General features: G+C 34.2%; 1 protein-coding gene across 4 annotated transcripts in view; it reads left to right on the plus strand.

Annotated features, from left to right (window-relative positions):
- Positions 1-13,240, plus strand: part of Ascc3 (activating signal cointegrator 1 complex subunit 3) — a 302,434-nt gene that overhangs the window by 109,740 nt on the left and 179,454 nt on the right. For all 4 annotated transcript variants that reach the window (XM_041653682.1, XM_041653681.1, XM_041653683.1 and 1 more), the window contains 2 exons: positions 644-820; positions 4,114-4,185. In XM_041653682.1, coding sequence (XP_041509616.1) covers positions 644-820; positions 4,114-4,185 — 249 coding nt within the window. The remainder of the gene's footprint in view (positions 1-643; positions 821-4,113; positions 4,186-13,240) is intronic.

Here is a 13,240-nt window from a genome sequence, read left to right on the forward strand (position 1 = left end):
TGCATATTTTAGTGAATCTCCAAAACTGAACAAACTTATTAATATTTACTTTTATAACAGCATCATAGCCGTGTAGTGATATATCTTAGTGTTCAAGTATATAGATATTTTTTGATCCTTTGATTTTTGTCACATTCCACATATTGCAATAATATAATCCAATCAGAATTTGACTTTTTAAAAAATTTTGAGTTTGGGGAATTTTATTTATTTGTTTAGGCAATACCAATTGTTACCTACCAAGTCAGCCCTCTACCAGGGAATTAAGTTTCCAGCCCCAGTGTTTGAAATTTATTGGATTTTCTCATGGTACAAAGCTATTTAATGTTTATTCTATAGTTTTAATGATAGTGGATAAAGAATAGGATCAGTACATGCAAGTATGCATGTGTATGTATATGTGTATGTAGGGGATTCAAATACAATAGGCAAGTACTCTGCCACTGAGTCACATAACCAGGGCCTCATCTATTATTTCTATAGTTTCATATGAAAAGGCCCTCTGTTGACCTGTGATCTCACATCCATTTTCTGTACTATAGCTTTTAGCAGTTCATATGCATAGAATACATGATAGTCCTTTTGGTTAATTTGCATGAATCTTAGTTAAGTAAATAACTTCCAATTGGAATTACCCATGCAGGTTGAATCCACACAGAGTATGATAAGAATTCTTGGACTGTCTGCAACCTTACCCAACTACCTCGATGTTGCTACATTTTTGCATGTTAACCCCTACATTGGACTTTTTTACTTCGATGGCCGTTTTCGACCCGTACCTCTTGGACAGACATTTTTAGGCATTAAAAGTGCAAATAAGGTAAGAGCTTGTTTTAATAGCTATACTTTTAAAGGAAAAATATTTTTGTTGACTTACTGTTGAATATTTAAATGGGATTAAATATTATCAAGTGATACTTTCATAACATACAATTTGACTTCAAGCAAAATCAGGCACACTTCTCGGTGTTGGTGGTAGAAATCTTCGTGCAGAAAGGATCTTATTGTGGCTTACAGCGTTTTAAACATGTTAAAAGCTTCACAGTCATTTTTATTTCATTGAAGGACATTGTAAATAATAAAAACTAATTAAATCAGTAATATATATTTTGATATAATGTTCATTTAAAATAAGGAATAAGGCTTTCAGATGTAATTGAAAAGTAATTTCATGGTAGCAACCAGTGGGGGAGATTTGTGCGTAAAAAAGATGTTTTAAACCGGGCAGTGGTGGTGCACACCTTTAATCCCAGCACTTGGGAGGCATAGGGAGGTGGATTTCTGTGAGTTCAAGCCAGCCTGACCTACAAGCACTAATTCCAGGATAGGCTCCCAAGCTACAGAGAAATCCTGTCTCACCCCAAACCCACCCCCCCAACAAGAAAGAAAAGGAAAATGTTTTAATTATCATATTAATTATGTATATGAAAAATATTTCTGACATTCTATGTAGTGAATGTCATTAAAAGCAGCCATTCCTTTAATGGTGCCACCATATGCCTTTTGTACTATTAGTATGCTTAGCACACGTTTATAGCAATATGAGTAAAACTTCAAATTATTCTGTTCAATTTGTATTCCTTCTTAGAAGAAATAGCTTTAGGAGAATATTCACAGTCATTTTGACCTCTTTTCTAAAAGAGAACTGATTGAAATTGTATAATATTTGGTCATACTTGGCCTTTCATTAATTACATTAAGTTTTCTAAATGCAAATTTATTCTTTAAACAGTCATTTTTGCCTTGTACTGTTGGAATGTTGGAAGAATACTCAGTAAATGCTTTTTATAATATTTAATTATGCTCATGTGAGTGCCCAAGCCTGATGAGGCCAGGGGTTTTGGATCACCCTGAAGCTGGAATTATAGCATTGCTGATATTGGTGCTGAAAAGCAAAGTTGGGTCCTCAACAAGAACATTTCATGATCTTAATGACTAAGCGATCTCTCTGACTCTGATACTCAGATTTTTATATGTCAGCAAATAATGTACTGCATGGTGTAAAGGTGAGGTGTTAGGGCTCTACATATGGCTTAGTGACTAAAGGGCTTGCTGTAAGCTAGTATCTAAACACCCACATAAAATGCCAGATGAGCCTGGTCTCCTGCTATAATCCAGTCACGCAGGAGGCAGGAGACTGGTGATACCCCAAACAAGCTGACTAGCTATACTAGCACATGGTGAGCTCTGATTTCAAGCTAGTAGAGAGTAATCTAGGAAAATACCTGGCGTCAACCTCAGATTATACGTGCACATACAATACAAATGCACACACATCATGTTTTTAGACCTGTGCCAAAGAAAATCTCAGTGAGCTACCTTTTAATTGTAGGGATCCTTTTTGGATTCATAGGGGAAAAGAGAATATATTGTGATAATAACTGTGACATGCATATTTAACTTTCATCAATTACTTCAAGTGATTTGGGCTGCTATAAATACTTGCTATTTGTTTTTGCATCATTTCTTAAATATACGGTTTTTTATTTCGCTCATTTCACAGTATCAGTCAAATAAACAGAGACATGTTTCCAGATTTTTCTAGACTTCCAGCTTAAATTATAGCAAATTGTAGTCACAGAGATATTTAAAATATCTCAAATGGCCGGGCGATGGTGGCGCACGCCTTTAATCCCAGCACTCGGGAGGCAGAGGCAGGCGGATCTCTGTGAGTTCGAGACCAGCCTGGTCTACAGAGCGAGTTCCAGGACAGGCTCCAAAGCCACAGAGAAACCCTGTCTCAAAAAAAAAAAAAAATCTCAAATGCATGAAAGCTCCCTAAAGTCTTATTTTCTTTCAATTATGTCACTCAGATTGGTAAATCACTTAAAGTTAATTAAATTCAAAGTGATTTTCATAGCATTTTGCCAGCAGTATACTCACAAAACACATGTTGGATGAACGAGTGATCTGATTGTTTTAAAGTTTCGGAAATTTGATAATTAAAGAATTTACACATTGGAGTATGAGTGGTAAATTATAGTTAACAGATTTATATTAATAAAACTTATTAGTTTTATATTAATATGAAATACACTGTTGGCTAGAATGAAGATTTCACCAGGGTATTGTTAAGGTATTTTATAACCAGCTACTGGAATTTCATTTAGAAACTCAAGATATGATCCAGTTGTTATTCAGGAATATCAGAAATAGTAAGATGGTATTTGCAACGAATTGAACCCAATCCAGAGTACACTGAAAACATTTAGATTTAGCTTGGGGATAGGAAAAGTTAGATTTGCTTTCCAAGTCACTGGTGAGACTATTTACACTGTGATCATCTCGTCCTGCTTAGCTGCAGCTTGTCATTCATAAGTTTCCCATGTTTTAGTGTTTTACACCACAGAAACAGCGAGGCAATTTCTTTCCTTAGGATATTCGTTGTCATAAAACCTGTGTTCTTTCAATTTTCAGAAAACTGTATGGTTTATGGAATGAGAAAAAATATTACCCTGAAGAATGAGATTCTTTAGAGAAAGCAGAAAACGTTGAAATGTGTTCTAGCGTTTATATAGCTAGCTGGTGTATGCCCCCCAAAATCTATTCTGGTTTTAATAGCTAGCTGATATGTTGCCCCAAAATGTATCCTAGTGTTTCTATAGCTAGCTGGTGTTTCACCCCTAAAATGTGCCCTAGTATTTCTATAGTTACCTGGTATGTCACCCCAAAAACAACTAACTTTAAAATGTATTCTAGTATTCCTATAGTTAGCTGCTTTGGCATCCCGAAATGTTTCCTAGCATTTCTATAGCTAGCTGGTATATCACCTACAAATGTATTCTAGCATTTCTGTAGCTAGCTGGCTATCACTCCAAAACACTAACTTTAAAATGTATCCTAACATTTTTGTATCTAGCTGGTGTATCACCCCAAGGACACTGACTTTTCAAACCTCAGCATCCTTTGTACTCTCAAACTGTGGCTGAGGCACTTTATTTATACTTTTTATTTTATTTGGTTTGTTTTATGTTAGATACTTACATTTCATTTGTTGGTTCTGTGTTTTAATTAGTTTGATAGGCTTTTGTAATATAATTGGCAGTTTCATTTTTAATTTGAAAGTGTTTCATTGTCTCATTTCATAATTTTCATGTTTTAAAATCTTTTAAGATGCAACAGTTGAATAACATGGATGAAGTATGCTATGAAAGTGTTTGGAAACAAGTAAAGGCTGGACACCAGGTACACTGAGTTTATATTATTTCTAGAAAATGCTAAATGAAAAACTGTAGATTTTTCGATCTTCACTTAAAAGTTTTCCTGAATTCTGAGGTTAAGATTTATTTCTTAATTGTTTAGTCTAACAGGTAACCACATGAGCTATATAAATATTAAGTGCTATTGATATCCTAATGTTGATAGGTCATGATATTTTGTTTCCTTTTTTTATTAATATTTAAGAAAAAGTTTGGTTTACATTTGTTACTTTTAATTTTTTTAAAAGCACAAACCTCCCAAAGCTCATTTCTAATTAATAATTTTATATATTAAACTTTTTATTTTATTATTACTACTATTAGTAGTAGTAATATTATTATTAGTAATTATTATTATTAGTTACTATTTTCATGAAATATATTTGAAATGTATTTAATAGATTGTGTATTGTTTAATTGTGTTTAGAAGTTGAGCAGTTTTATTCTTGGGTATGGTTACATGTTAGACCACATGACTATTGTGTTTGAGCTACTGAGATCCATGATTGGAGGGCATGGAAAGAGAAAGAGTTTCAATTGTCCCAAAATTCTTTGAAGAAAATGTGGAATGATATTCTATAAAAATTAACTTTTGCCTATTTTTTTGTTGTTGTTATTCCAGTAAGCTTTTATAATCTTTCAGCCCCTCCCTCTTCTGCCATATTCCCTGAGCCTTAGGGACTGGAGTGTTTTGTAAATGTATCTATTGGAACTGGGATCCACAACTTATCATTTTGATTGGTTATAGTTTTCTCCAGTAGTCTTAGTCTGTTGCAAAATGAAAATATATTTTTTGTACAAAAGAATCCTTTTACCCGAGGCTGAATTATATTACAGCTGCTTTATATGAAAAAAGTCAAACTCACTTGGATCTGAGAACAAAGATAGGTGCCACCTGGTGAACACCCTTGAGATATGTTATCTTTTTAAACAAAGGTTTTCAACATTTATTTTTCTGTTAATAGAATGCTGTTGGTCCTAAGAATGCTTACTTGCTTTTTTAATCTTAGTCTGTTTGAGAGTCCTCATTCCTTATTTATTTTTATTTATTGTCCTATTTTTTGTATTGTTTTTGAGGCAAGGTCTCATGTAGCCAAAGATATCATTTCATTTCTGATCCTCCTTGCCTATCACTCTCAAATACTGATGAATCACGGGCATGGTGTCACCATTCCTGGGCATCTAACCCAGAGTCAAGTGTGTGTTAGACAAATCACTTCATCAACTGAACTGCATCCTCAGCTCTCTATTTGAAAATTTTAAGTTTATCAATACTACTTTTAATTCTTGGAAAATCAAGAATCCGATTATTTTAAATTAATACTTTTTCTAGCTCTTAAGTAATACCTAAAAATGATAACATTGTTTTACATTTACTAAATTCTCTCAGCATCTTCTTAAGTATATTCTGTTATGTATAGTTGACAGGCGAAATAAAGTCCTGTTCAAAAAAGTAATATATTGGTTGTGCTCTTGTCATTTGATGTATTGGATTTTCTATGTCTGCATCTATTTTGAACTGTGCATTGGTAAAATTTTATATATGGGCTTTTAATTATGTTTTGCTGTTCTTCCAACACACACACACAAAATCTTCATCAATATGTGGTAGAATCCATTTTAAATAAAAAGGCTTAACGATTTTTTTTTAGATAATAGAGGTAAATTGTAAATATATTACTGTGGAATATACAATAAACATGAGCTAATGAGCAGGCCAGAGAGTAAACAGTTTTCCCCCATGGTTTCTGCCTTAGTTCGTGATTTAACTTTTCTCAGTGATGGCCCATCATCTGGAAACCTAAGCTTTGCAGATAAACCCTTTGCTCTCTAAGTTGCTTATATCAGAGCAACAGAGATAAAGCAAGAACATACTGTTACCCTAAAATTAAAAGAAATCAGATAATGTTTCCTTTTATATCGTAGCACTTACTGGCCAGATAATTGATGCAGGCCATCCTTGACATCCTTGCAAACCTGATTTTAGACACCCACCACGAAAAATACCAGAATCAAGAGGTTTTCAAGACTTTCATTTAAAATAACATGGCTACAGATGGTTGTGAGCTACCATGTGGTTGCTGGGAATTGAACTCGGGACCTTTGGAAGAGCAACCAGTGCTCTTAGCCTCTGAGATATTTCTCCAGCCCCTTCTTTGTTCTTTTTAAAGACATCTCATGATCTTAAATTCCCAATAATTTTTCCTGATCTTATTAGTTTATTGTATTTTTAATTGTTCAAAAATATGAAAGAACCATAAATAGAATTAAAAACATTAAAATGTATGTTCTGCTTAACAATCTTAAATCTCAGTATTGGTTTTAGAGTGTTTCGTGCAGTGTTCTTTCAGATTTTTGTTCTAATAGGATAGGTTTTACCTAGAAAGGTTGGCTGTAAAGAATGTGTTGTTATCTTCATGAACTTTGTCATGAGTGCAGTTCGATTGTGATGAATTTTCTTGTTCTCGTCCTCATAAACAGCATGTTCTTAGTGGTATGGGTAAGACTGGAAATAGGAATGTTTGACTCTTTCCCCACTAGTTGACATTTGCCTTTAGTGTTGGTAGTATTACAAAAACCAGTGCCTTCATACTGCAAACAAACCCTGGGTAGATTTGTAGGTTCTTACATTAAAACAGTTATAATACAGCTAATAATGCTATTAAGTTCTTTTGTAACCTAACTCAGGAGTTTCACTCTTTTCAGTTCTTTGTGTTTCCTGTGGTGTCAGAATACCTATGAGGAAAGTGCTCAAAGCAAATCTATAACTGTATCCATCTGTTAAAAGCATTTGTCCATTTATTCTTGTGTACTAAATTAATCTGTGATCATTTAGCTTGAGATGTGGTAGCATTCTGCTGAATGACTAGCATTGACAGTTGCACCAGGGATATTTGGTAAACAAGATGCCATGAGTTTTTATTTTGGAAACTAGAGTTACCAATTTTTGTAAGTTCAGCTTTCCTTTATTGATTCCATTATAATATTTGGTTTGTCATTTTAGTTTTTGATACTGAGACTTGCCTAGAAATTTTTTTTACATGGGCTTTCAGTCCTCAAAGGTTCTTTATTCCTTATTAAATCATCTTAAGATACACCTTAACTATGCTGTTATGCTATATTCAGAAAGTCGGGAAACTACCTCTTCAGTAGAGGTTCACAATTGCATTTTTCGCCCATGATTAGAGTTGAAGTTAGTTTCTCTACTGTAATCAACTGCCTTTGTATTAAGTTCCAAATGTTTATTTTAAGTGCATGAGATTGTGTATATCTGTCTGAGAACGATGAAGAATGTGTAGTTTAACATTTGATCTTATCTAAAAAGTGAATAAACCATTAGATCTTTATAGTAGTCCACTCACTTCTAATTGAAAAGTCTAATTCTATATGATTTTTTTCTAAAAGGCTTTCTCCCTAAATATGATTGTGCATATAAGCATAATAAATTATACACTTGTCTTTTTCCTTATGGATCAGTGCTGACTAGATACATAGATAGTAAGATTTGCTACTGGAGCTCTGACAGATCTAACATCACACGAGCACGTACTATGAACAGCCAGCTACATATTCTGTGGTTATGCCTTTCTTTGTTAGAACACATCTAAACTTTAATTCTGTTTCTTCCCTTTAAATATAACTTATCAGTTAGTATTCAGGAGTAGTAAATATACAAAGCAGTCTTTTTCTAGTCTGAGATATCTAATTGACATTTCTTGGGTCTATCTCATGACTCTGTTATTCTAGCTTAAAACAACAGCAACAACTGGGAGGAGGGGAAGGGAAATGGGAGGCTGGGAGGAGGTGGAAACTTGTTTTTTGTTTATGTTTTTTTTCTTCTTTTCGCAATAAAAAAAAAAAAAGTCCAGTGAAGGCACTTGCCTTTATTTGTTTGCTTTCCATGGGGTTGTCTGAATCCTGAATTTCCCCTGGTCTGTGTTCTCTCAATGTTTGGATTTTATTTTTAGAGCAGTTATTTTTCAGGTCAATTATTAAAAAAGATTGAAATGGAGTCAGTTTTAAAAAGGTAGCAAAGATATTACATTTTCCTCTTAAAAAATTCCATTTGGAGTAAATTAGAATAGAGAAGTCCCATGTTTGGAAGCCATGCTGATACTCTCTGTCCATGCTATTCTATGAGTTTCAGTACCCCAGTCATCTAAACATGTGCATTCATGTACTTAATAGACTTTATGTGTAGCTTTGTCCTAAAAGCATTGACGACGGTAGGAGGCAGTTGTGCTCCACTCAGGCATGTGTGCTGACAGATGGAGAAAACCTGTTCCCGTTGATTGTCAGCATTCCTACTCTGCAAGACTTCAAGCTCTTCTTGGCAACTGGGAAATTAAAAGTTGGCGATTCAGCCTTTAATTTTGATCCATCTGCTCAAACTAATGAGACATCTCATTTATAAGCTTTTCTTTGTGTTACCAAATGCAAGTACAGCTTTATCATTCCTGTTAATAATTCCCCTCCTCCTGTGTAACTTGCAGAACGGGAAATAATTGATGCCTGTGGTTCTATTGAGATTGTCTTCTTATACAAACTTTGTTACAATGATAGGAAGACAATTAGGAACTTTCTCTAATTATAGCATATTGAACTTTTCAAATCAAACTTTGAAAAGGAAATAAGATACTTATTTAGTAGCTTCTTATCTAAAAATCTGCTTCCCATTTGATAGCAGAAAAGATTCGGTTAAAGAGAACTCAAGAACTTCAACCTTGTTAAAATTAAACACCAATCTTTAATCTTTACTATATTATTTTCTTTTTCCTTGTTGTTCACTAATGGTTTTATTTCAAGATTCTAAAAATTCCCTTAAAATTGACTAATGACTAGATGAATTTCCTGTCTGTAGAGTATGATTTTGATGTGTGTGTGTGTGTGTGCGTGTGCGTGTGCGTGTGTGTGTGTGTGTGTGTGTGTGTCTTTGCGTTCTTGTCTGTGTGCCTGCAACCACAGAGATTGACATCAGGTTTTGTTTTTAATTGTTCTCCACAGTATTCATTGTGACCTTGGAGTTAACATTTGGCTAGTTTTCCTGTTCAGGGATAATCCTTCACTGTCTACCCAAGCTGGGAAAATCGGAGTATGCACTTAATGCCTCACTTTTTGTATGTATGCCTCCTGCCCAGCCGACTGAGTAACTCCTGAATCTTTGTTAACATTGGTTCTCAGGTGTATTCATATACAATCAAAACAAATTCTGTTGTACTAACTTTCATAATGGAAATTAGCAATGCCTATTTTGCCTTTGAAAATTTTTATTTTTTGTATGCAATCATCTCTGATTCTTGGTAACTTTTAGCTACAGCAAATTCATTTATAATGACTTACTTATGTATGCTTTTGAATCCTGCATTCTTTGTTCCCCCTGACCTTATGAGGTGTTACCCTAAAGGCATATGTAGATATGACTCTTAAACATGCTTTTTTACTGTGAGTATGAATATTAAAGATATTTCTCCTTCATCTATACTACAAAAGATGACTCTTCCAAAAAAAAAAAAGTCTAATTTGGGGCTGTAAGAAAGTCTCCCCCTTTATATCACAATGTAATTTATCTGTATCAAATCTATGGTATCTTCCCCCAAATCTATGGTATTCTCTTAATTCTTAGATCAACAAATAACAGGCTATAGATTTAATTCCATAGACTAAAAACTTAAAAGTCATCTGTATCTCTCTCTAGCCAGCTTGCCCCAATTGTTCCCAAGCTCCACCTTCCAAAACTGAAATTGCAGGCAGGCTGCCACACCCACCTGGCATTTATCTGAGTTTTAGAGGTCTGCTTAATCTACTAAGCCTTCTTATTATATCCCTGGCCACATTTGAAACTTTTTTTAAAAACTGTATTCCACTCTTAAACATATGTTTCTGAATAGTATGAAATAATTTATCATAAAGAAAAGTTTAGGAATTTTTGAGGATATAAACTTAGTGTTGATCTACATATGAATCATTATAAACTCCACAACATTTTGCTTATAATAATAGTGTGTGACTGGAGAAATTCTCATAAAGATTCCCTGAGAAATTTATAAGCACTGATGACAAAATTCCTTTTTTTACCAGCCTCACTGCTGATGGCAATTGATAATTCCTTTTACACTTTGACTACCACAATTTTACTGATCAGTCGTTGAGCATTAACTTTCTGGGTTGCCATGCCATTTATTTTTCTTTGTATCTATTTTAAGTTTTAAACTTAAAGATCAAATGAAAAAGGTGCTGTATAAGTTTAAGAAGAAAAATAGAGCTAAAACAAAAAAATGTTTTATGAAACTGATATAAACCTAGAGACAAAGCTTATGTTGTATCCACTTCTGTGATACATGTAACAATATCTCTTTTATCCTATCTCCCCATAGGAATGACCAGGTTTTCAAATCTTTTATTCATTCTTTTCATCTTCCTCAATTTCCTTCAATTCCCCTCTGTATTAATTAAATTTCTATTGCTAGAATAAAAGTCACAAAAGTAACTTGGAGAGGAAAAGTTTCTTTATCTTATACTTCAAGATAGTAATCTGTCACTGAAGGAAGTTAGGGCAGAAATCAAGCAGGGAAGGAACCTAGAGGCAGGAGCTGATATAGATGCCGTGGAAGACTGCTGCTTATTGGTTTGCTCCTGTGTTTTGCTCATCCTTCTTTCTTACACAGCTCAGGATCACATGCCCAGGATCAGCATTACCCACAGCTGACTGGGCCCGCCCACATTAATGATTAATGAAGGAACTAGCCATAGACTTTCCTACGGGTGATTTCACGAAGGTTTTTCTCAGTAAAGTTTCTCTTCCCAGATAAATCCATCTTGTGTCAAATTGTCAAGAAACTAACCAGGCCACCCTCTTTAAATGCCTATTTGTAGTTTTAAAGGAGCAGAATGGGCAGCTCATAAAGTTTCTGTACCTTCTTATCATGTCCGGTCTTCCTTTTAACTCTGTCGCTGCTGTCATCCTCACTTGGGCTATTTCACACTACAAGTTCTTTGCATAAGACATACTTACCTCTGTCCTTTAGATGTGTACTTTCTGATGCTGGACATGAAGGAAACCTAACTTAATTATTTATACTTGCTTTAAGATTTTGGTTTGAAAGCTTTAATTGATTTGGGTAAAATATTTCTGCTTCAGCAATTAGATGTATTAGGTTATTTGCTAACTTATTTATTTAAAATTGTGACTTTAGTATATCCAATATCTAGATAATCTAAAAAGTTATTTATATCAAATTTAATTTACATCACATATTTTATATTTTTAATTAATTTTGGTGTAAATGAAACCTAATCTGAATGCATTCTTGTTTTATGTTATTTGAATAATTTACAGCAATGTTGCAATATAGACTTGAGGAGCACTAAAACAACACTTGCTACCTGTTATAATTCTCCTGCTTTCATAGCAGCATAGACAATTCTCTGGCCTGTTTTTTCAAATAGTTTTCATTAAGAATAAGAAGCTTATTTTTTATTATCTATTTATTTCATTGACAAAAGTATGTCAGGTCTCCTTTTAGCTATTTCTTCCTGTTACCTAAACAGTTTGTACATGTGTGTAGTGAGTTCATTTGCTACTACTAACATTTTGTTCACTACATTACAATTGAAGTCCCTGAATAAAGTAATACAGTGATAATATTATCACTAAGTTTAAAATTTTATGTTCCAATGGCATAGTTATCCTTTTTTTTTCTCAAAGTTCAACATAAAAAGTAGCTAAATATTTAAGCATAAATAACTATTGTGGGTTTATTTGTCTTTACCTAGAGTTTTGACCTTTATATTCATAGTATTATTTTAAGTAAAAAGTGATAAATTTTGTAAATATTGTTTCTTCTTAAGAGAACATAATAACTCTACGTGTATTTCCATTTTTTTAATATGATGGGAAATGTATTAGTAAGTGGCTGGGGTTTTGTCCCACACAGATTGAAAGTTTAGGAAATCAATGAGTCTTTTCCAGCGCTAGCCTTTGCCAGGTTTGGGGATTTTTGTGTTGACGGCAATAAGAGGTGGGAGCTGTAGCAGTTATGCAATCTCCTCCTGAGGTCTCCAGTAACGGGACCCGTGCTCTTTAAGTGTATCAAGTTGAATTAATTACATTTCTATTGGTGTTACAAAACACTACGACCAAGGCATTGTGAAGAAAAAATGGTTTATTTGCGTTTATAATTCCAGAGGGATAAAAGTCCATTATAGATATTGCTATTGGGGCTGTCTGTAACAAAGCAGATGAAATTTGGCTGTTTTGGAGGTTAGTAAAATATTTTTTACTGTGTGATACTGCTTTATAATAAGAAAGGCTTCATTATTCTGTTTATTATCCTCTAATGTGCAATGAATTAAATATGCCAAGCTTAATTATGGGAGCAAATCAGAAGCTATTTTAGTTTGAATCTTAGTTTTCGAGTTTTAGTTAATTTGACATCTTTTATAAAGTCATGGTCCCAAGGTGGTTGGAATTTGAAATTTAAAACTGATCATTTTTTTGGCCTTCATTGCACTTTTTTAAAATTTAATTTTATTTTACATTCCATCAAAAGTTCTCCCCTTCTCCCCCTCCAGCCCCCACCCTCTATCTACTCTTCTGGGGTAAGGGTTCCCATGGGAAGTCAGCAAAGTCTGGCACATGAAGTTGGGGCAGAACCAAGCCCCTCGCTCCTGCATTAAGACTGAGCGTGGCATTCCACCATAGGGAATGGGTTCCAATAAGTTAGCTCATGCACCAGGGATAGATCCTGATCCTACTGCCAGGTGCCGCACAGATAGTTCAAGTTTCACCACTGTCTCCCACATATGGGGAGCCTAGTTCAGCCCCATGGAGGCTGCACAGCTATCGGACTAGAGTTGCTGAGTTTCCAAGAGCTTGGATTAGCTGATTTGTAGATTTCTCCATCATGATCTTGACCTCTCTTGCTCATATATTCCTTCCTTCCTCTCATCAGTTGGATTTCTGGAGCTATAATAATGCATGTGATGGATGGAAACTGAAATTCTAAAGGAAGGAAGATCATTTTCCAGAATTGCAGCTCTCT

This window comes from Microtus oregoni, unplaced genomic scaffold (genome assembly GCF_018167655.1).
Source record: "Microtus oregoni isolate MIOR12 unplaced genomic scaffold, Mior012 000006F_ref0000085, whole genome shotgun sequence".
Lineage (NCBI taxonomy): Eukaryota > Metazoa > Chordata > Mammalia > Rodentia > Cricetidae > Microtus > Microtus oregoni.